Consider the following 21,965-nt stretch of genomic DNA (forward strand, 5'->3'; position numbering starts at 1 on the left):
GGTCTTCTGCCCATTTTTTAATTGGGTTGTTTTTTTTTTATATTGAGCTGCATGAACATGTTTGTATATTTTGGAGATTAATCCTTTGTCCGTTGCTTCATTTGCAAATATTTCCTCCCATTCTGAGGTTGTCTTTTCGTTTTGCTTATGGTTTCCTTTGCTGTACAAAAGCTTTTAAGTTGATTTCTATCTAAAAATTCTATCTGCAGTTTGCAAGGATTGCTTTAAATCAGACTTTTGATAGCTTCTTTAGCAGTTCAAAATAAAGTACAACTATTAAAAACAAGTCAATGAATAAACATGAACCTCTTATTATTCATTTGTAAAGATAAGGACATTACCCTCTACTACTCAAAAGTTGTTGAAGGGACTGAATCATATACTATAACGTGAAAAAAGTTTATCACAATTCCAGACACTTACATTTTAGTTTTGTTTCTTTCATCTATAGCCTGCAGCTACTATCTTTAGCCACTAGATGGTAATGCTGCTACAGTAAATTATTGCAAAATGGAAGTCTGGATTTTATTTAACTTCTAAAAGTAAAATGTAAAAATTAACTTACAGGACTTTTCCTGGCATCTGATGAACTGATAGATAAAAACTTTGGACACCTAAAAGAAGAGACTGTGATAATTTCACAGTCTGTAAGAAATGAAACTGTTTAATTTCACAGTCTGTAAGAAATGAAACTGTTAATGGTGCCTTTACATTTCATTTTTAAATCTTAATTCACTTGGATTAAGAAATGTGAGAAATCCTATGAAAAGGGCATTGTATAAGGTAAGGCATTTGTTGATAGCTAATAAAAATGTTTGAATATTTACCTCTGACCCCAAACTGAGAGAAACGATCTCATCCTCAAACGCAGAATGTGTGTCAATATGAGCAGGAATTCCTGAGATGGAAGATAGGATAACAGGTCATTTCATTTTTCCTTTTAGTAGATTTAAGACAACTCTAAATATAGCCTCATAGTATTAGAGTGAAAACATCATTTGATAAACTGGAACGTACTGTAATTTTAGTTAAAAGGAAACATTTAAGGTCAATGTGAATAAAATTAAACTAAGTCTAAACTAAAAATATAACTTCATGTTAAAGCACCATTGTGACCTGACTGTAAAATCAAGATTTGAGAGTCACTCCTTAACTAGAACATTTACTCAATCCCAGCCCAAGAGGAAGTGTGAAATATAACTAACAAAGTCATTTTGACCTCTGAATACTGGATTCCCAAGTACCTGTAGAACAAAAACAACAGCCAGGTGTGAAGACTAATCTTATCAATAACTAAGATATGGCTTCTTCCACCAGTCTCTCAATCTATGTTAAATGAGTATCTCTTACTTGAAAGGAACCTTGCTACATGGTGAGGGTACCTAAACCTAGTAAGACACAATCTCTGTCCTCAAGGAGCTTATAGACCAATGGAAAGACTGATAGGTAAATAAGCTATCATAAAACATCCTGATAAATGCAGAGAAGGAAAAAACGCCACAACTCCTGCCATTAATAAAACCCTCAATATCATTTGATTAGTACAAATATCAGACGAAGATGCTGCTAACAAGTGCAAAAAATCAATAACCTAAAGATTTTTTACTAAAATGTCATCCTAGAATTGTCTTCCACATTCTCGACAGAAGAGAAAGAAGAGCATGATGATCCAACCAGTTAGTCTTCTTCTATGTACCTGTAAATTATTTGATTTCTTCCACTTTACATGCCTCCTTTGTTTTTAAAGCAATCTTCTCCCTCTCTAAAAAAAAAATGTTGAGGGAGAACAAAAGAAAATCACAAATAGCAACTGTGTCTGTTTACACTTAGAGATGCAAATTCCTCAAGAGACTGAGCGTAGACTTGCAAATGGATTGAAATCAACACAGGTAACAAACATAAGCGTATTAAGAGTCAGTTCGAGCTAAAAAATACTATCTTTGATCTTAGAGTTATATAACCCACTTAGTTATGAAATATATGACTGGAATTTTAGAAGAAGAAATATTCACCATGCCCAGGTTCATACTGGTTAACAGTCAGTTGATCAGGTTTATGTTTAATGAAACCTTCCTTCAACCATTTCTCCAAAATGCTATCACAAATGTCCGGAAGACCTGAAACCAGTAATCATAAAGGTGAAACATATTAAAATATTTACTTTGCATGTTTTACCCAAGAATGAAAAAATAGTCACTATGATAAAAATCACACAGCTTTGGGGCTTCCCAGGTGGCGCAGTGGTTGAGAGTTCGCCTGCCGATGCAGGGGACACGGGTTTGTGCCCCGGTCCGGGAAGATCCCACATGCCACGGAGCGGCTAGGCCCGTGAGCCATGGCCGTGAGCCATGGCCGCTGAGCCTGCGCGTCCAGAGCCTGTGCTCCGCAACAGGAGAGGCCACAACAGTGAGAGGCCCGCGTACCGCAAAAACAAAACAAAACAAAACAAAATCACACAGCTTTTAGTTTAGTGGTCAGATCCAAACATAACAGTAAACTCACAAGCAAAGTAAAATTAAAACAAAATTTTAAGAATCTTTTAAAGTTATTTTATTGATTTTATCAAATAAAATGTACAAAAGAACAATTTTGCAGACAACAATTTTGGTATTTTGTAAAACAGAAATAAGATTATAACATTTATGATATTATATACTGGAAATTATCCTGACCACTTTCTTTTTTGTTATTTTAAATTATTAATTTACTTTAAATTTAATTATTTTAAATTATTTCTCTTTAAAAAACATGCTTTTCAAAGTGGAACTAACTTACTTTTATTGGAGTCATAAATGTTATTTCATGAGGCAAAGGAAATATTTAAATAAGATTAAAGTCATAAAAATACAGATAAATTTAACTCCAACGAACAATTCTACCAAAGGATTAATATCCTGATTATGTAGCAAATTCTTATTAATATATTTGACCACCCATTAGAAAAAACTGGTAAAGAAGATGAAAAAGAATTCACAGAAAAGGAAATAAAAATGGCCAACCCCACTAGTAATCGGGTGATTATAAAGTTAAAAGTTTTACAATATCACATGCTGCTAGGGGTAGAGGGAAGGAGGTGCACACTTCGTGAGAGTATGTTGGTATAGCTTTTTTAGGGTGCAATTCGTCAGTGTCTATTGACATTTTTAAACGAACATAACTCTGACACAATTCTAATTTAGTAGTTTCCCTTGAGCAACTCTTGCTTTAATGCATAAAGAGGTGTATACAAAGATATTCACTGCAGCACAACTTGTAACAGCTAAAAACTAGAAATAGCCTAAATGTCTAGCAAAAGGAAATTAACTGAATAAGCTATTATTGAACATTCAGTAAAATGAAAACCTATGTAAGATCTCTAAGACATATTGTGATAATGTGGTAATATATGAATATACAATTTATAACATACAATGTAATACTACGTGTTAACACCTATATACGTTTACAGGTTATTTGGATGTAAACTCATTTATAAGGATTGAAATAGTATACACTAAACTGTTAATGGTACTACTTCTGAAGAGGAGTATGGGAGTATGGATAGTGTTCAAGAGAAATTAAATTTAGCTTTATTTATATGTATAACATTTTTAACACAAAACGACACTATTTAGTTAATTAAAATGTTTTAAATTTAATCAACTGTTTCATAAGTTTACCTACAAATGACAAATGAAAAATAATCTCAACCATGATATCCTAATATTATTAATATATTAATTTTTACCAGTCCTTATTATTTATTAACAGTTACTGGGTTTCCCTGGTGGTGCAGTGGTTAAGAATCCGCCTGCCAATGCAGGGGACACGGGTTCAACCCCTGGTCCAGGAAGATCCCACATGCCACGGAGCAACTAAGCCTGTGTGCCACAACTACTGAGCCTGTGCTCTACAGCCCACGAGCCACACTACTGAGCCCGCGTGCCACAACTAGTGAAGCCTATGCACCTACAGCCCATGCTCCGCAACAAGAGAAGCCACCGCAATGAGAAGCCCATGCACTGCAACAAAGAGTAGTGTAGCCCCAACTCGCCACAACTAGAGAAAGCCTGCATGCAGCAATGAAGACCCAATGCAGCCAAAAATAAATTAATTAAATAAATAAATTAAAAAAATTTTTTTTTAATGTATAAAAAAAACACAACAATTACTTACCCCCAGGTAATGGCTTATCTTTATCTACATGGTTGTTCTCATAGTGGAATTCATAGCCAAAATGCTTTACTCTTCTGTGTTTTAAGGATTTTTGAACTGTATGAAGAGAAGAAAGTAAACTATTTAGGAGAAAAAGAATTTGATTCCTCATGTATTTCAAAGTCAACTTTATGAATAAGGATTGGTTTAGTAATGGTAACTTTTGTTAACTGCTAAATTATTGTCTTTAGTAAAATGAAACATTCTACCTCATAGCTGCTATTCTTTTAAGTCTAAAATTGAAACAAACTTTTAAGGGTTTCACCCAGTCAATCTGAAAGAGCTAAACATGTCCACTGCCACTCATAAGATTGCTAATGATCTGGAAAAGAGTCAAAGTAACGAATTTGTAAATTTCTCCAGGAGGTTCTTACTACATTATAATGATATGTTACTGAACTGCTGATTCCTCATAGGAAATTTGTCTTAGGGTGGAGAGAACCAAATAAGACAATATAGGGTTGTCCCTGGGTATCCTTGGGGGATTGGTTCCCTCAAATACCAAAATCCAAGGACAATAAAGTCTCTTACATAAAATAGTGCAGTATTTGCATGTAACCTTCATACAGTTTTCACATCCTCCAGCATGCTTTAAATAATCTCTAGATTATTTACAATACCTAGTACAACGTAAATGCTATGTAAAATAGTTGTAAATAACAACGTAAATGCTATGTAAATAGTTGCCAACATGCGGCAAGTTCAAGTTTTGCTTTTTGGAACTTTCTGGAATTTTTCTTTTTTCTTTTTCTTTTTTTTTTTATTTATTTGGAATTTCTCTTTTTTTTCCAAATATTTTCAATCCATGGTTGACGGAATTCATGGATACGGAACAGACAACCAACTGTATATAAAACGGCTTATAAATGTTAGTTGCACAAATGTTGACTAATAAATATTAATCAGTTTGGAGTTTTAAATTGATACCTATATAAATGCTATTTATTATTAATGCTCTTAAGAATTGTTGGTATGACTTACCTAACATTGTATCCAGGGTACTTTCAGTAATTTTGAGGAAACAGAGTTTTAATAAACCAAAGGAGGATAAGGCATTTTGCAGAAACTTTTAAATACCAGATTTAAAGTTTTACTTACAATTTTGATTGTCTGTATCTTCTGTCCAGTTAACACTTTCCAAAAGCATTTTCTCATCCTCAGAAGAAATAATGTCTTCTATTACCATGAGGCCTGGAGGCAAGGCTTGAAGCCCCAACTCTTTCCACTGTGCTGGGGAAATGAAATTAAAATAGTCAAAATACAAAACTTAAAGTTCTCATAGACAAATAATTCTGTCCAATAGCCACTTATCAGTTCATAAAACCCCAAACCTCATTTTTAGAAATAAGAATGCTGAAAGGCACACAACATATTAAAAACAAAAAATAAAGGCCAAGATAAAAATTATGGTACATTTTATCCACTGCAATTACCAATAGCAAATAGAACAGTATTTACTTAAATATTTTGTTTGAACACAATTAAGCCACTTTTTAAATCTCACTAAGAAAAAAGGTTTCTCATAATATCTACAGTATGCACCTCCATAAACAAACCAGATTCTAAATATTGAATAAAAAAATTTAAATACTCATTTTTGCTCCTATGGTCAAGTAATAGAAGAGTGTAAAACAACAGTATGGTGGTTTCTTAAAAAAACTAAATATAGAGTTGTCATATGACTCAGCAATCTCACTCCTGCACATACATCAGGACAAAACTATAATTCAAAAAGATACATGCACCCCAATGTTCATAGCAGCACTATTTACAATAGCCAAGACATGGAAGCAACATAAATGTCCATTGACAGATGAATGGATAAAGAAGATGTGGTAAATACAAACATACACACACACACACACACACACACACACACACACACACACACACACTGGAATACTACTCAGCCATAAAAAAGAATGAAATAATGCCATTTACAGCAACATGGAAGCACCTAGAGATTATAATACTAAGGGAAGTAAGTGAGAAAGAGAAAGACAAATACCATATGATATCACTTATATGTGGAATCCAAAATATGACACAAATGAAACAGACTCACAGACATAGAGAATGCACTTGTGGTTGGTTGCCAAGGGGGGTGGGCAGTGGGAGAGGGATGGTTTTGGGAGTTTGGGATTAGCAGATGCAAACTATTATATATAGAATGGATAAACAACAAGGTCCTACTGTATAGCACAGGGAACTATATTCAATATCCTGTAGTAAACTATTATGGAAAAGAATATGAGAAAGAATATATATGTATGTATACATACATATATGTGTATACATACATATGTATACATACATATATATTCTTTCTCATATTCTTTTCCACACACACACACACACACACACATATATAAAATCGAATCACTTTGCTGTACACCAGACACTAACACAACCTTGTAAATCAACTATACTTCAATAAAAAATACATTAAAAAAGTACATCTGGACCTAATACAGGATTTCAAATAAAAAACACTCCAAAACTCATTTCATGCAATTTCTTACAGTGTTCAACATGCTGAATGGGGGAAAACCCAAGGACAATATTTTTTGATTAAGACTTATTCCTACAACATTGTAAAACAACTGTACCCCAATTTAAAAAAAAAAAAAAGACTTATTCCTAAAGCATACAATTTTCAAAAACTGATCACAAACACAAAATACGAAAAAATCTAGTTTTCAAAATCTGAAAGCTTAAGTCAGATTTAAAATTAAGTACATATTGGATTTCCCCAGTAGCGCAGTGGTTAAGAATCCGCCTGCCAATACAGGGGCCATGGGTTCAATCCCTGGTCCGGGAAGATCCCACATGCAGCGGAGCAACTAAGCCCGTGCACCACAACTACTGAGCCTGCGCTCCAGAGCCCGCGAGCCACAACTACTAAGCCCACGTGCCACAACTACTGAAGCCGGCATGCCCAGAGCCCATGCTCCATGACAAGAGAAGCCACCACAGTGAGAAGCCCGTGCACCGCAACGAAGAGTAGCCCCCACTCACTACAACTAGAGAAAGCCGGCGTGCAGCAATGAAGACCCAATTGCAGCCAAAAATAAATAAATTAAAGAAATTTTAAAAATTAAGTACATATAGACACTGAGAATTATAACTTCTAAAATATATCTATAAAGGAGTTAAAGTTTCCTTTGAACCTTATTTTATAAAACATAAATTTGATCATATTCTACTCTCCTACCCACTCCCAGCATATCTAAACAAAACTCTTTAATTGCCTAAATAGGTGGCAAATGAATATAATAGGAGGAGATTAGAAGTCTAAGTTCATCTCAATGTATCTCATTTCCATGGCTCAGTGGTGAAAAGATGTAATAATCCCTGCAGCAATTCTGTAAATCAGTCTACAAAGCTTTTATTTAAATTAGTTAACTTAATTAATTTAAATAAAATTAAATTTAAAAACCAAACAATCGTGTTGGACAGTACAGATATAAAATATGAACATATTTCCATCATCACAGAATGTTCTACTGGACATCGCCACTCTAAAGCTTTGGGGATCTTTGGTAGCTAAAGTTGCTCCTCCATAATCATGAACCTTGGCACGTAATCATTTGGATCACAATTAATTCCTAAGTGATTCATTGAAAGCTTTTGGGTAGACACTGTAAAATAAATTGGTGATCTAAATCCTCAACAATAAATTTTGAAAGACACAATTAGATAGCAGGGCTCCAAAATAACATGCATACATAATACATGTATTGTTAGGTTGGTAAGCTATGTCTAAATCACCTCCCTTCAACTACTAGTCCCATGCCTGTACAAACTACGCACTTAAAGAATGTTTGTTAAACAAAAAGGGGTTGCTTAACTGACATTCAATTCTGTTTCACAATAACTGAAACTTCCAACTGAGGTAAGAAAAGAAAACACACAAAAGCAAAAACCATTTTTAAAAAGATACCTGTATGATATACCTTTTTCCACAAAATTCAAGTACAGAATAATCTTTTGTCCTAAGTCAACCACTATTTCTTTTCCATTGAGAGTATCATAGGCTTTCTTGGATTCTTCTACAGTTTTGTATCTTACAAATGAGTAGGGCTTATTAGGTGGCATTAAGAGAGCATCCACCAATCCACACTTCTCTAACACCAGGAGCAGTTGGTTCCTACTCACTCGGTTACCCAAACCACCATTGGCAACAATCAGGCTCTAAAAAAAACAAAAAAAAGAAAGTAACATGAGCAATTGATATCAATCTGTTATTTTTAAATGAAATTTAAAAATAAGATATTGTAAATAATACTGATTTTTAATAGCCTTTTCAGTAAAATATTCATTTCTTAATGACCATATACATACAAATTAAAAGATAACTTTCACTGCTCATAAATTTAACACAATGAAACAGAGGAGGCAGAGAGAAGAAACAAGGATTTACATAATACTTGCCTTTTTTTTTTTTTTTTTTTTGTGGTACGCGGGCCTCTCACTGTTGTGGCCTCTCCCATTGCGGAGCCTGTGCTCTGGACGTGCAGGCTCAGCGGCCATGGCTCACGGGCCCAGCTGCTCCGCAGCATGCTGGATCTTCCCAGACCGGGGCACGAACCCGTGTGCCCTGCATCGGCAGGCGGACTCTCAACCACTGTGCCACCAGGGAAGCCCAATACTTGCTCTTTTGCTAGACACTGTGCTATATGTTTTTACCTACTCAATCTTCATTAACATAATCTTCACAACAATCCTACAAAGTGGGTAATATAAGCCCCACTTCATACAGAAAGAAACTAAAAATCAGAAAAATGAGGTTAAGATGGTGATTAGTTGGAGCTGGGTTTAAAATTTACTTCTGTCAGTTTCCAGAATCCATACTTTTTGATATAACCATTATACAATGTTTACTAAAAACTAAAGGTAAAGGTACTGGCTGGAAGAAAAAAACAATTACAAGTTCTATTGAACATAAAACAGGAAAAATTTCCTCTGTTTGTGGGTTATTCAGTCATTTTGCAATTAAATTTTTTTCCTTTGTAAATATCATGCTTACTTCCTGTCATTTGCAATCCTGTTCAACTTTACTCAAGGAATTAGGTAGGGGAGGTTTTCTATTTTTATTCTGATGCTTATGGCCTAGTGCCATTATAGTCTCTGTACTTAAAAAACATTCTACACAGCATTAAGATCTTTAAACTCTGTAGCATAACAAAAGTAAACAACTGATGGCCTACACTCATCAGTTTCATCATTTATACCAGGTATTGGCAAAACTTTTCTGAAAAGGGCCAGATAGTAAATATTTTAAGCTTCACAGGTCATATAAGCCTCTGCCACATAGTCTTGTTTTATTCTTAAACAACCCTTAAAAATGGAAAACTCATTCTTATCTCACAAGCCAGATTTGACCTGAAGACAGTAGTCTGCCAACACCTGATTTATGAGTGTAGAACATAATGTTTTAGCTTCATATGCATAAAATGGGAATATCTAGAACACTGTTTTAAAAGAATATAAAACAATTATTATAAAATTGGATAATAGGGCTTCCCTGGTGGCGCAGTAGTTGAGAGTCCGCCTGCCGATGCAGGGGACGCGGGTTCGTGCCCTGGTCCGAGAGGATCCCACATGCTGCGGAGCGGCTGCGCCCGTGAGCCATGGCCGCTGGGCCTGCGGTTCCGGAGCCTGTTGCTCCGCAACGGGAGAGGCCGCAGCAGTGAGAGGCCCGCGTACCGCAAAAAAAAAATTGGATAATAAGTAAAGCTCTGTTCTTTCATGGGGCAGCCAATACTTTATATGTATGTAAGTATACACACACACACTAATAAACACATTAATACAATACTATAAAATATGAGTAAAGCTTCTAGAGATCTGAAGAAAAAAGTCAACCTCAACCAGAAACAAGTTTCAGAGGCAGCAAAGAAACTTAACCCATTTCTTTTCTTACCACTTGTCTTCACAACCCCTGTAAGGGGAAAAAATGCCAGTTATGCTTGAGAATTGATGAAAATAGGGTATATCATAAATCTTCTGAATGCCTCACAGCCTCAGTGGTCTTGGCAGGAAGTGCGTGCAGACATTAATTCTAATCTATTATCCACTCCATCCTTTTTTGAGGGATTTGGTTTAAATTCTCTGAAGTTATTGGGTTTGTTTTTTTTTTCATGTATATGTGCTTTTATTGAAGGTGTACTTCAGGAAAGGAAAAATTCTCCATGATGCTGGTTTTTTTGGATGATACCTTACAACTGTTTCTTCAGTGATTAGCGCTTGATGAAGATTTCGCACCTGCAAAGCACACTGCTCGTCCGCCCCATCCAGGCACTCCTGCCCTCCGTTGCAGAGCCAGGCCACAGGAATGCATCTCCCACCACAGGCAGCTTGCCTCATCACGTTACACTGTATTTCATCGGTCATGGAGCCCCCGAGCCCCCAGTGTGGCCAGCACGGGTGGCAGGAGCAGAAGGAGCACCTGGCGTCTCATGGCTGCGAGGGAACAGTGCAGGAACCTGGGCGTGAGGCACACTGTGCGTGGATGCCACGGGTGAGAGGGCCTGAAGTTATTAATATTTAAGAAAATATAAGTCTGGGCCTTTTACCTGCTAATATTAAATCTCCCTAAATAGAGCACTCATTCCTAAACTATGATGCAGTATGGAAGACAGAAAAAGCATTAGAGAAGAGTACTGGTCTGAGAATCAAGAGGTCTAAATTTTAATCCCAGCTTCACCTCCTAAATTGTATGTCTTTGGTCCTCAGTTAGATGCTAGCTAAGCTGCCTTACTACTGTTATCCTATATCTTTACAACCAGAAAGAATATGATAAGAATACTTTACATTCATGTGGTATTTTAATGACTAAGAAGTACTATCATATACGTGTTCTCTTTAGAATGTAACAATCCAATGGAATAAAAAGTATGTAATACTATGTCCTTACAAATGAAGAAAGCTGAAGTCAAAGGGTACTGCTCATGTACAAATACGTGGAGAAGCTAAGAGTTAAAATAAGTTCTTCTCATTCATAGCCCAGGAAGAGTTTGTGTGTGTATATGTGTGTGTGTGTGTGTGTGTGTGTGTGGAAGGCGGGTGGGGGGGGTATCTATACATACATACATATATATCATTTAATCATTGCCCATAAGAAAATAAAAAGGCTTTGTAAATGAGGTCTCATAAATAAGAAATGTTTCACAGCATATAATCAAATACTTTATAATAGAGATGAAGTTAGGAATAGAAGAAAGAAGACTGCATTAGGGTACAAAAGATCTAGCTTTAGGTTTCTATTCAGCACCTTATATCAATGGACATATCACAACCTTTCAGAACCTTAGTTTTCTCATCTACCTCATAAGGATTTCTAGGGAATTAAATATAATAATGAATATAAGTATGCTTTGTAAACTGTAAACAGTTGTATAGTGTTATTGTTATTAATACAGAATTACAACTTCCTCAGTGGAAATTCAAACTATACTAGGCTATGTCCCCAAATAGAAAGTTAGCAGGTCTTATCATATGTATATTTAACACAGATCGTAACACATGATGGAACAATTATAGCCTTCTTCTCTGAGCAATTATTAAGAAATATTACTTAGAACACACTAACATGGCAATACATTTACATTCAAATGATAATAATAGTTTTAGGTCACCTGAGTAGCATAGGATACTGTCTCAATGCCTTCATGTCTCAGCAAAGTATGCCTGGCTTTAATCTGTTTCCTTAAGAACTTCTTCTCAGTTTTACTGAGTTTGTAATTACTTTGGTGGTTGCTGTCCATGGCAATACTTAAAAAAAAAAAAAAGTATAAAATGTCAATCTTAAAGAGTCCCAAGAAACAGTTATAATAATACTATTCATGTATTTTATAGTTTATAAATATTTCTATGCGATAATTTTTAAATGGTTACCATACTTGTCACCAACAAAGAGAAGTGAGAACAAACAGATGCATGGACAATAAAGGAATATTTAAGAAGGTAACAAAGAAGCAAGAACATCTAATAGCATCTCTGGTAGGTTCTACAAAACATGTCAATGCTTTAGTGCTATTAAGTGAGATATTTTCCCACATGCGTTCCCTTTACTTATGAAGTCCAAGGTAAAATGTGCCACAAACAAATCTCACAACATAATGTTAGGAAAGGAAAAAAGGGAGAAACAAACAGACAAAATTTACAGAAGAATATACAGTATGATTCCATTATATAAAGTTCAAAATCCAAAAGTAAGCCATATGTTGTTTAGAAATACATATGTAGCATAATGCAAAGAAAAGCAAGGAAATGATAAACACAAAGTTCAGGAGAGAAGTTATTTCATGGGGGGAGGACAGAACTGTGATATGAAAGGGACACATAGAGGCATCAAAAATATTTAAGCTAGGTGGTGGTTTAGGTGTTTGTTTTATTATTTTTAAGCTATATGTTATATATTTTTGTATCTATAATTTTTAAAATAACAGGTATAAGAACCCCATAGAATTGTGTTTTCATTTTTTTTGAAATATGTCAATCAGCAAGTAGTTACTGAGTGCTATTCCAAAAAAGGTCTTTGCACTATCCAAATCAGCACCCTACATTATGCTTTATTATAGAAGTCTATTTTATTTTGTTCACAGAACTTAACACAATTTGTGATTATTAATTTGCTGGCTTAATTCCTCCATCAGGATGTAAACTCCAAGGAATGCCAGCACACAGTAGGTGCTCAACAAAAATTTGTTGAAGGGATAAACAAATGATAATGAGTGAATATACACATGCCTACTTATGGTCTCAGCACTCTACAGCATACAAATATAATACATAGTTTATGCTTTCAACCAGTTTATAAGTTAGTTGAGGAAAACAAACATTAAACAATGAAAGAATATGACGTGTCTTTAGATAATTAAGTGTTAATGGTCTTTAGATGTGATACAAATTAGAGACAAAAAAGATAAGATCAATGTCAACTGGAAAAGTTTGGGAGAACTTCAAAACAAAAGGGGACTTGAGCTGAGTATCAAAGGACAAGAAATATACAGTCACGTGGAAGGGAGGGTATCCAGTGAGGCAATAAAGAACAGAAGCTAAAAATAGAAATAGATGTGTCTGGCAAAGACAGTGAGTAGTAGACATAATTTTTTAGAGCAGAGAATATTGGCTTATCCACTGATTCCACTCTTCACCCACTTGAAAGTCTTCAAAGTTAGCAAATGAAATAAGTTTAAGAAGTTAAATAAAATTATATTCCAGGGACTTCTCTGGTGGTGCAGTGGCTAAGAATCCGCTTGCCAATGCAGGGAACACAGGTTCGAGCCCTGGTCCTGGAAGATCCCACACGCCGCGGAGCAACGAAGCCCGTGCGCCACAACTCTAGAGCCTACACTCTAGAGCCCACGAGCCACAACTACTGAGCCTACGTGCCACAACTACTGAAGCCCACGCACCTAGAGCCCGTGCTCTGCAACAAGACAAGCCACTGCAATGAAAAGCCCGCATGCCTCAACGAAGAGTAGCCCCCGCTCACTGCAACGAGAGAAAGCCCACACACAGCAATGAAGACCCAACACAACCAAAAATAAATAAAATAAATAAATTTATTTTTTGAAAAATCAGGGCTTCCCTGGTGGCGCAGTGGTTGAGAGTCCGCCTGCCGATGCAGGGGACACGGGTTCGTGCCCCAGTCCGGGAAGATCCCACATGCCGCGGAGCGGCTAGGCCTGTGAGCCATGGCCGCTGAGCCTGCACGTCCGGAGCCTGTGCTCCGCAACGGGAGAGGCCACAACGGTGAGAGACCAGCGCAGCGCAAAAAAATAAAAATAAAAATAAATCATATTCCAAAACAGCTCTCAAACAGTCAAAACTCTAATTATTAATCTTTATGTACAGAGAAAAATGCTGAGACTATTGAAACAACGGCCAGTAATCCAGTTTAACTAATACATGGAGCACATGTGATAGGAGGTAAGGCCAGTAAAACAGGCTGGCTGGACAGCACAATAGGGAAATGAGAGGCAAAAGGACTTGCAATAACCCTGCTTAACAAGTAAAAATGCTGGCCTGATCTAGGGTGAAGGCTGTATGTAGGAAGAAAGGAAATAGGGAGAGAAGGGGAGAGGGCAAAAGAAAAGTTCAAGAATAATCAATAGTCCTGATGACTACTTGGACATGAGGGAGAGAAGAATCAGAGATCAGTTACTAGCAGGACAGAGTCTGAGTGACTGAGAGGCTAGTGATGTCATTCCAAAACTGGAAAGTCAGAAGAGGGTCAGGAAGAGCTGCTCAGTAAGGGAGGTGATAAGTCAGATTTAGGATATAATGTTTGAAGTACCGTTCAGATACACAGTTGCAATGTCTGGCTGGCAGATGAAAAACATAAAGTGGAAAAATGAGAAGAAATGAGGTTAGACAGAAAGGTTTAGGAGTCATCGTTACATAGGAAGGGGACAGCTGAATATATATTTTTAACATTGCACTAATTATTTGTTCTAATGTTTGTCCCCTTCCACTGGACTATGAGCTCTTTGATGACAAGAATTAAATCATATTTTTGTTTCCCCAGAGCCTCCTTCAGTTTTTTGAGACAGTATAACACAGTGTTTAGGGGTCCAGGTTCTAGGTTTAAACCTCAGGTTTACAATTTACTAGCTATATGACCCTGTGCGAGTTACTTACTTATTTCTGTGCTTAGGTTTCTTCACCTATAAAACAGGAAAAATAGTGCCTATTCTTGGCACATAACTCCATCCAAACCCTGCACTAAAAAACTTCACCAAACTCTAGCTTATAGCAGCATAAAGCCATACCCTAGGATGACCCCAGCTCCCCATTAAAATGGCTGCCTGAGAAAACTTAAAATGCTGCCTGGATATTTTACTATTTGTTCTAACATCTCCTAACAATAGGCCCCTGACCTCCCTTCTTTTTTAAAGCACTTATTAAAAACGGCCTACGGGACTTCCCTGGTGGCACAATGGTTAAGAATCCTCCTGCAAATGCAGGGGACACGGGTTCGAGACCTGGTCCAGGAAGATCCCACATGCTGCAGAGCAACTAAGTCCGTGCGCCACAACTACTGAGCCTGCGCTCTACAGCCCGTGAGCCACAACTACAGAGCCCGCGTGCCACAACTACTGAAGCCTGCGCACCTAGAGCCCGTGCTCCACAACAAGAGAAGCCACCACAATGAGAAGCCCAACAACGAAGAGTAGCCCCCATTCGCCGCAACTAGAAAGAAAGCCCGCATGCAGCAGCGAAGACCCAATTCAGCCAAAAAATAAATTAATTAAATAAAATTGCCCAAAAAAACCAGCTTACAGGGCTTCCCTGGTGGCGCAGTGGTTGAGAGTCCACCTGCCGATGCAGGGGACACGGGTTCACGCCCCAGTCCAGGAGGATCCCACATGCCGCGGAGCGGCTGGGCCCGTGAGCCATGGCCGCTGGGCTTGCGCGTCCGGAGCCTGTGCTCCACAGCGGGAGAGGCCACAACAGTGAGAGGCCAGTGTACCACAAAAAAAAAAAAAGAGAAAGAAAAACCAGCTTACAATTGTGAACATGTATCTCCTGCAACTCAGACATGTCTCTCACAAGAACCTGAGAACCATTCCTTTGAAATGTTTTTTATTTTGTTTTGTTTTTTTCGCGGCACCATGAGGCTTGCAAAATCTTAGTTCTCCCACCAGGGATTGAACCTGCGCCCTCCGAGTGAAAGCACAGAGTCCTAACCACTGGACTGCCAGGGAATTCCCCCTTTGAAATGTAATCATCAGGAAGGACAGGGCCTCTGTCTCTCAGTCTCTGTGACAGGATGGAATCCTAACTTTGACAACTGCCAGCTGGCCTAACTGCATTTACACTGACCCACCCTTTATAATTTTTTACTTCTCCGACTCTACTGAGCACCCACACACACACCCCCTAATCACTTCCACACAAATTGGAATGGAGTTTAGCTCTTTCTCCTACTGTCAATAATTACTAAATAAAGTCTGTTTTCACTGCTTTAACTAATGTCTGGCTGTGTTATTCTTTGACACTGTCTCATAACTTTGTAAAAAGTATTAAATACGTCTATTACTAAATTACTGTTAATTTCCAGAAGAGCTAGATAAGACTTGTTTAGGAAGACCAAGAAAAGCTGAGCACCCTCAAAAGAATTATCTTATTGCCACTCCATTCCAAGATCATCATTTTTGCAGTTAGCAATGAAGAACAGGGATGAATCTACTAAGAATTTTTTTCTAAATATGTTACATGAGCAAAGACTGCAAAGTGGAAGAAATGAGAAAAAAGATGATGCTGAATACATTTTTTCAAGTCTGACACTTAGAGTCCAGCACCAGTAGATGGAGCCTCATAATCACATTTCTGTCATCCCCTTTCCCTTCTTCCCTCAGTGAGGCAATATTACTCCATGTGAAGAAAGACCAGTAGAGTCACCTCACCAAGGAATAGGCTGATACCAGCTGCTGAGATGTGGAGGTGCCCCTTTCTAACAAGGCCACTTCTCTGGCCAAGGGATTTCCCACAAGGGATTTGCACAAAGGCTTGCGTGCTCCTTGCCATGTTACGGGACTGTTATGGGATGTTACAGGAGCCAGGTCACTATTTATTAGAATACCAGCCATGCTGAGTCCAGCCTAAGCACACTCTCCATAGGATAACAAGGGTTTATAAATCACATCTGCTCTGTTAGTAAGTTTAACCCCAACACATCCTATTGGATATTGCCTAAATGGTAATGGTAATATGCGTGTCTATGCTCTCCTTAAATAAGACAGCCTAAATGAACCAAGCAGTATAGACAAATGTTCCTATGCTAGTATGTAAATTAAATTTAATTAATAGCAAAGATTGGAAACAACTTCAATTCCTATCAAATGAGCCCTGGTTATAAAGTACAGTACAGGCATACAAATTATACATACAGGTTTCTAGAACATACAAGATATCAGTGATATGGGTTGCCACCAGGAAGGGAAAACAGGTAGAGTAGGTACAGGAATGAGAAGCTCCTCTTTTGTAAGTTTTGAATTTAGCAGCTATTCAAATTGCATTACCTATTTAAAAAAAATTTTTTTTAATGATTAGAAAAAATTGACCCATCACTGTCATATCACCTCATTTTAATTCTTTGAAGAATACCTACTCTATATTTTCTAATGCCCTCAGTAATTGTCTTTATTCTGTCTTCCTCCTTTAACTTACTAGGAAGGTAAGCTCTATGAAAGTAGAGATTCTGGGACTTCCCTGGTGGTCCAGTGGTAAAGAATCCACCTTACAATGCAGGGGACGAGGGTTCAATCCCTGGCGGGGCAACTAAGATCCCACATGCCGCAGGGCAACTAAGCCCTCGCGCCACAGCTACTGAGCTCGCGTGCTTCAACTTAGAGCCCTCGTGCAGAAAACTACAGAGCCCACGCACCCTGGAGCCGACGCGCCACAACTAGAGAGAAGCTCACACGACAAAGAAAGATCCCGCATGCCTCGACGAAGATCCCACGTGCCTCACCCGAGCCGCCAATAATAAAGTAAATAAATAAATAAATAAGAAATAAGAAAAAAACAAAGTAGAGATTTTTTGGTCTGTATTATTCACCCTGTAGCACTCAGCACGTAGAACAGGACCTAGCACCTAGGAGTTACTCAATAAACGCTTACTGAGTAATCCTAAACTTATTAAACTTGCCATCTTACCTCCTAAACCTCTTTGCCAGGATTCTGAGCTTGGTGGCCCTCTTCAATGTTTTCATTAATATCTAATGTGTATCTCTATCCCTGCAATTTTCACATTATATTATAATTCCCTGTTTGTGTGCTGGGCTCACCCAGAAGGCTGTGACCTACTTGAAGGCACATCACTTGAGTGCCTAGAGTTCAGCAAGTACTCAGTAAGTATCTGTTAAATGAAATCAGCGCAAACTATAGGCTCACAGTACCACAAGCCCAGGGGTCTCCGGTTTTACTCAAAAAAGAGCATAGGAAGATTCAGCTTTGTAAGCTACCAGACCACCAGCAACATCCTTTCTTCACTGCATTGGCAGGGTCAAAAAAACCCCTAAAGCTAACACCACTGACCAACACTCCTCAGGTTGCAACCGCCTGTCTCCAACCCCAAAAGAAACAGAACATTGACACAGACACAACGTGAGCACCCGCAACAAATACAAGCACGTGCACCTCAAACTCTGACAGGACCACCCCATGCACAGACAACCTACTGCCCACGGACCATCCCTCCTCTCCCTGGTGAGGTCCGAAGCTCTTGAGGCAGATAGAGGAGACCGGAAGAGGCCAAAAAGAGAAAGCGGCGATTTGCATCCATCATGTCCGCCAATAAGAAGTGCCACAAACCTCCGCCTTGACTCAGGCTGGGTTCTCGCCACGCGGGTGCTCTCTCCTTCGGCAGTTTCTCCCACTCTATCCCCAGAAGCCGCAGAGGGTACAAGCACATCAACTCTCCTGGGCGCAGCCATGTTGGAGAAAACTGCACTACATTTCCCATGAGCCTGCGGGGAGATGACCGGCGTTCCCACAATCCCTTTCGCCTCCGAGAGCTTTTAGTGCCTGTTTCTCTGCCAAGAGTCTTTGACTAGAGAAGGGCTTGCTCTCCGTTACAGTGAAAATTAGGTTGACTTTTGCGAGGGGCATAGCAAGGGTTGTTAGTGCAGCTTATTTGGGGTAGCTCCCCAAATGGACACGGTCAAACAGGTTTCTGTCCCTCGGTCCCTGAGTAATGACCCCCTCCGCCTTGGGCTCTGTGCGTCTTACCTCCTGAGTCTTAAGGGAATGGGAGAGAAGCTTGGGGTCTGAAAGATGACACCGCATAGACAAGAGAGTGGGAGGTGAATATGCGTGAATGTGCCAGGGGAATGGTGAATACTACCGGGTGATAGAAAGATGTGTGGAAGAATGTTGAGGGAGGTAGGAGAGGAAAGATGGGCTGTGCTACATTTTAGAAGAATTTACGCCATTCTGCTCTGTAGGCCTAAGGGGATCCCTGAAAGAAATTGGGTAATTTGACCGGAGCTTCTGGTGGAAGGTAGGAGGAGAGACTAAAAGAAGACTAGGTAACAGGCTATTGCAGTGGTGAAGTGAAAAGGGAAAAGATTTGGTAACAGATCAGAAATAAAAGACACAGGAGAGGGTGATGATTAGCTATTGTTCCTGCTCTAACGTTATTTGTGTGATATGAATGTATTAAAATCATGCTGCTTGCATTGGATTATGAGCTGTGTGAGTGCAGGGAAGGAAACTTGGGAGTGGGAAGGAAATCACTTATGGTGTTGAGACAGTGCCCCCATTTGCACCCTACCACAGTGGACTATCAGTAAAAGTTAAGGTTGGCTGCTCAGGAAAAGTGGCATTGACAAGAGTGTTGTTGAGAGGATGAATGATTTGTATGGAGAAAAGATTAGAAGGAGGAAGGAACAAGTTGGGGAAGCAGATAGGCAGCCATTGCAATAGTCCAGTAAAACGAGTGTGAGACTGAAAATGAATAGCAAAAGTGAAGACACAAACTCAAGCTAGAGAAATCAAATCAACCAGATGTTGCAAACTACTATAGACGGCATAAGGGAAAACATGTTAAATCTCCCCATTGCATTCTTGCTTCTGCACTACTGGATGCTTTAAAAAAATACATTCCAGTAGAACTTTCTGTGATGATGGAAACTTTTTTTGAGTTGTCCAATATGCTAGCCACTAGCCACATGTAGCTTTTGAGCATTTCATATGTGGCTAATACAACTAAGGAGCTGAATTTTGACTTTTTAATTAATTTAAATGTAAATAGCTGCATTTAGCTAGTGGCTACCAAATTGGACAACAATGTAGAGACATGGATGAACCTAGAGACTGTCACACAGAGTGAAGTAAGTCAGAAAGAGAAAAACAAATATCGTATATTAATGCATATATGTGGAATCTAGAAAAAATGGTATAGATGAACTTATTTGCAAAGCAGAAAGAGACACAGATGTAGAAATCAAACGTAGGTATACCGGGGGGAAAGGAGGGTAGGGGGTGGGATGAATTGGGAGACTGGGATTGACATATACACACTATTGATACTATGTATAAAATAGATAACTAATGAGAACTTACTGTATAGCACAGGAAACTCTAGTCAGTGCTCTGTGGTGACCTAAATGGGAAGGAAATCCGAAAAAGAGGGGATATATGTATATGTATAGCTGACTCACTTTGCTGTACAGTACAAACTAACACAACATTGTAAAGCAACTATACTCCAATAAAAATTAATTTTAAAAAGGGAAAAAAATTGGACAGCAAAACAAAATATCACCTTATGTCCTGTTGACCAAATTCAGTTTATTTCATCTCTGCATCCACCCTGCTTGAAGGTACTGGAGCTTTTAAACCTTTTAAATTTCCTGGCCTCTGTGAAACAATTCTCTCCTTGTTTTCCTTACACATTCTGATCACTTGTTTTCAGAGTTTTTCACTAGCTTCTCTCCTTTTTCCATGATTAAATGCAGGCAATCCTTCAGGTTTTGTGTTTGACTCTTTTATTCTACAGTCTCCCTATCTGGCTCTCCAGAATTTTAAAGAGATTTGTGACTCTTCTAATCTTATCTTCAGTCCCTGCTTCTCTTTAGGAGACAGTTTGATTTAGTGAAAGCAATATGGTCATTGGAGTATGACGTGAAGCAGAAATTGCAAAACAGCATTTACCTTTGGGGATTGATATAACAATTTAACTAACATATATAAAGTAGCTATTAAATGGTTGTTCATTCCTTTTCTACTCTTCTGATCCTGAGTTACAGGCCCAAATTTCCAACCACTTGCTGTCCATCCTTATTTTCATATCCTTAGGAAAAAGCAGATACATATAAAATTTTTTTTTTAATTTGGCCACACTGTGCAGCATGCGGGATTTTAGTTCCCCAACCAGGGATCAAATCCAGGCCCCCTCAGTGAAAGAGCCAAGTCCTAACCACTGGACTGCCAGGGAATTCCCAATCCATATGAAATTTTGCATGCAATCCTTTTTATACAGGCCCTTATCTTTTGCTCAGAATATTGTGTGAATAATTTCTGCCAGAGAAGATGACTCCCTGAAGTGATTTCTAGCTACATTAAGACCCTGTTTTATTCATTATGTAACTCCAGTGTCTTCCATACTCTTGTAATAATAGAAATTCAATAAATGTTGAACTGAAAAGAAACCTAATTTGAAGGTAGAATTCATCTTTACCTGTGCCAAAAGCTTTACACAGTGATTTATAATAATTTTTCAAAGGTATTGAATGCTTACCTAATAACTCTTTCCTTAGTAAAACCCCAGTCTCAACTTCATGATAGGTGAATCCTCTTTGGGACTAGTGAGGTTGGCATGATTTTTCCATAAAGGCCCAGATAATAAACTTTCAGTTTTGTGGTCACATATTCTTTTTTTTTGTTGTTGTTGGGGGGCAGGCGGTGTGGAGTTACAATCTTTTAGAATACGAAAGCCTTTTGGACTTCCCTGGTGGCCCAGTGGTTAACACTCTGCGGTCCAAATGCAGGGGGCATGGGTTCGATCCCTGGTCAGGGAAGATCCCACATGACGTGTGGTGCAGGTCAAAAAAAAAAGACTATGAAAACCTTTCTTAACTCCATGGCTTATGCCAGCAGGCTTTGGCTCATGGGCTATAGTTTGCTGACCTCTGGACCCTCTTCCTGGACTCTGTAATTCTGAATACAGCCTCAAGGTGAAGCTAAGGTTGACACCACCACTGAAGACATTTATTATGAATTACAATATAAATTAATTTAATCAGATTGGCCAA

At 38.3% G+C, this 21,965-nt stretch overlaps 1 protein-coding gene across 1 annotated transcript; it reads right to left on the reverse strand.

Annotated features, from left to right (window-relative positions):
- Positions 1–337: 337 nt before the first annotated feature.
- ALKBH8 (alkB homolog 8, tRNA methyltransferase) lies at positions 338–18,644 on the reverse strand. Its single transcript, XM_060304351.1, has 8 exons — positions 18,523–18,644; positions 11,835–11,970; positions 8,151–8,388; positions 5,293–5,424; positions 4,156–4,251; positions 2,013–2,117; positions 828–898; positions 338–382 (listed from the first exon to the last, which is right to left on the reverse strand). The coding sequence occupies exons 1-8, from the start codon at positions 18,642–18,644 to the stop codon at positions 338–340; spliced, it is 945 nt and encodes a 314-aa protein (XP_060160334.1).
- Positions 18,645–21,965: the final 3,321 nt, after the last annotated feature.

Source organism: Globicephala melas, chromosome 8 (genome assembly GCF_963455315.2).
Source record: "Globicephala melas chromosome 8, mGloMel1.2, whole genome shotgun sequence".
NCBI lineage: Eukaryota > Metazoa > Chordata > Mammalia > Artiodactyla > Delphinidae > Globicephala > Globicephala melas.

What these genes read in the sequence shown, in the direction of transcription:
- ALKBH8 (XM_060304351.1), bottom strand. Translation starts at nt 18,644, where the DNA reads ATGGCTGCGCCCAGGAGAGTTGATGTGCTTGTACCCTCTGCGGCTTCT. An exon ending in AGATACAGACAATCAAAATT is followed by an intron (nt 4,252 to 5,292) that starts GTAAGTAAAACT and finishes CTCTTCATACAG; the next exon opens with TTCAAAAATCCTTAAAACAC. An exon ending in AGATAAGCCATTACCTGGGG is followed by an intron (nt 2,118 to 4,155) that starts GTAAGTAATTGT and finishes TACTGGTTTCAG; the next exon opens with GTCTTCCGGACATTTGTGAT.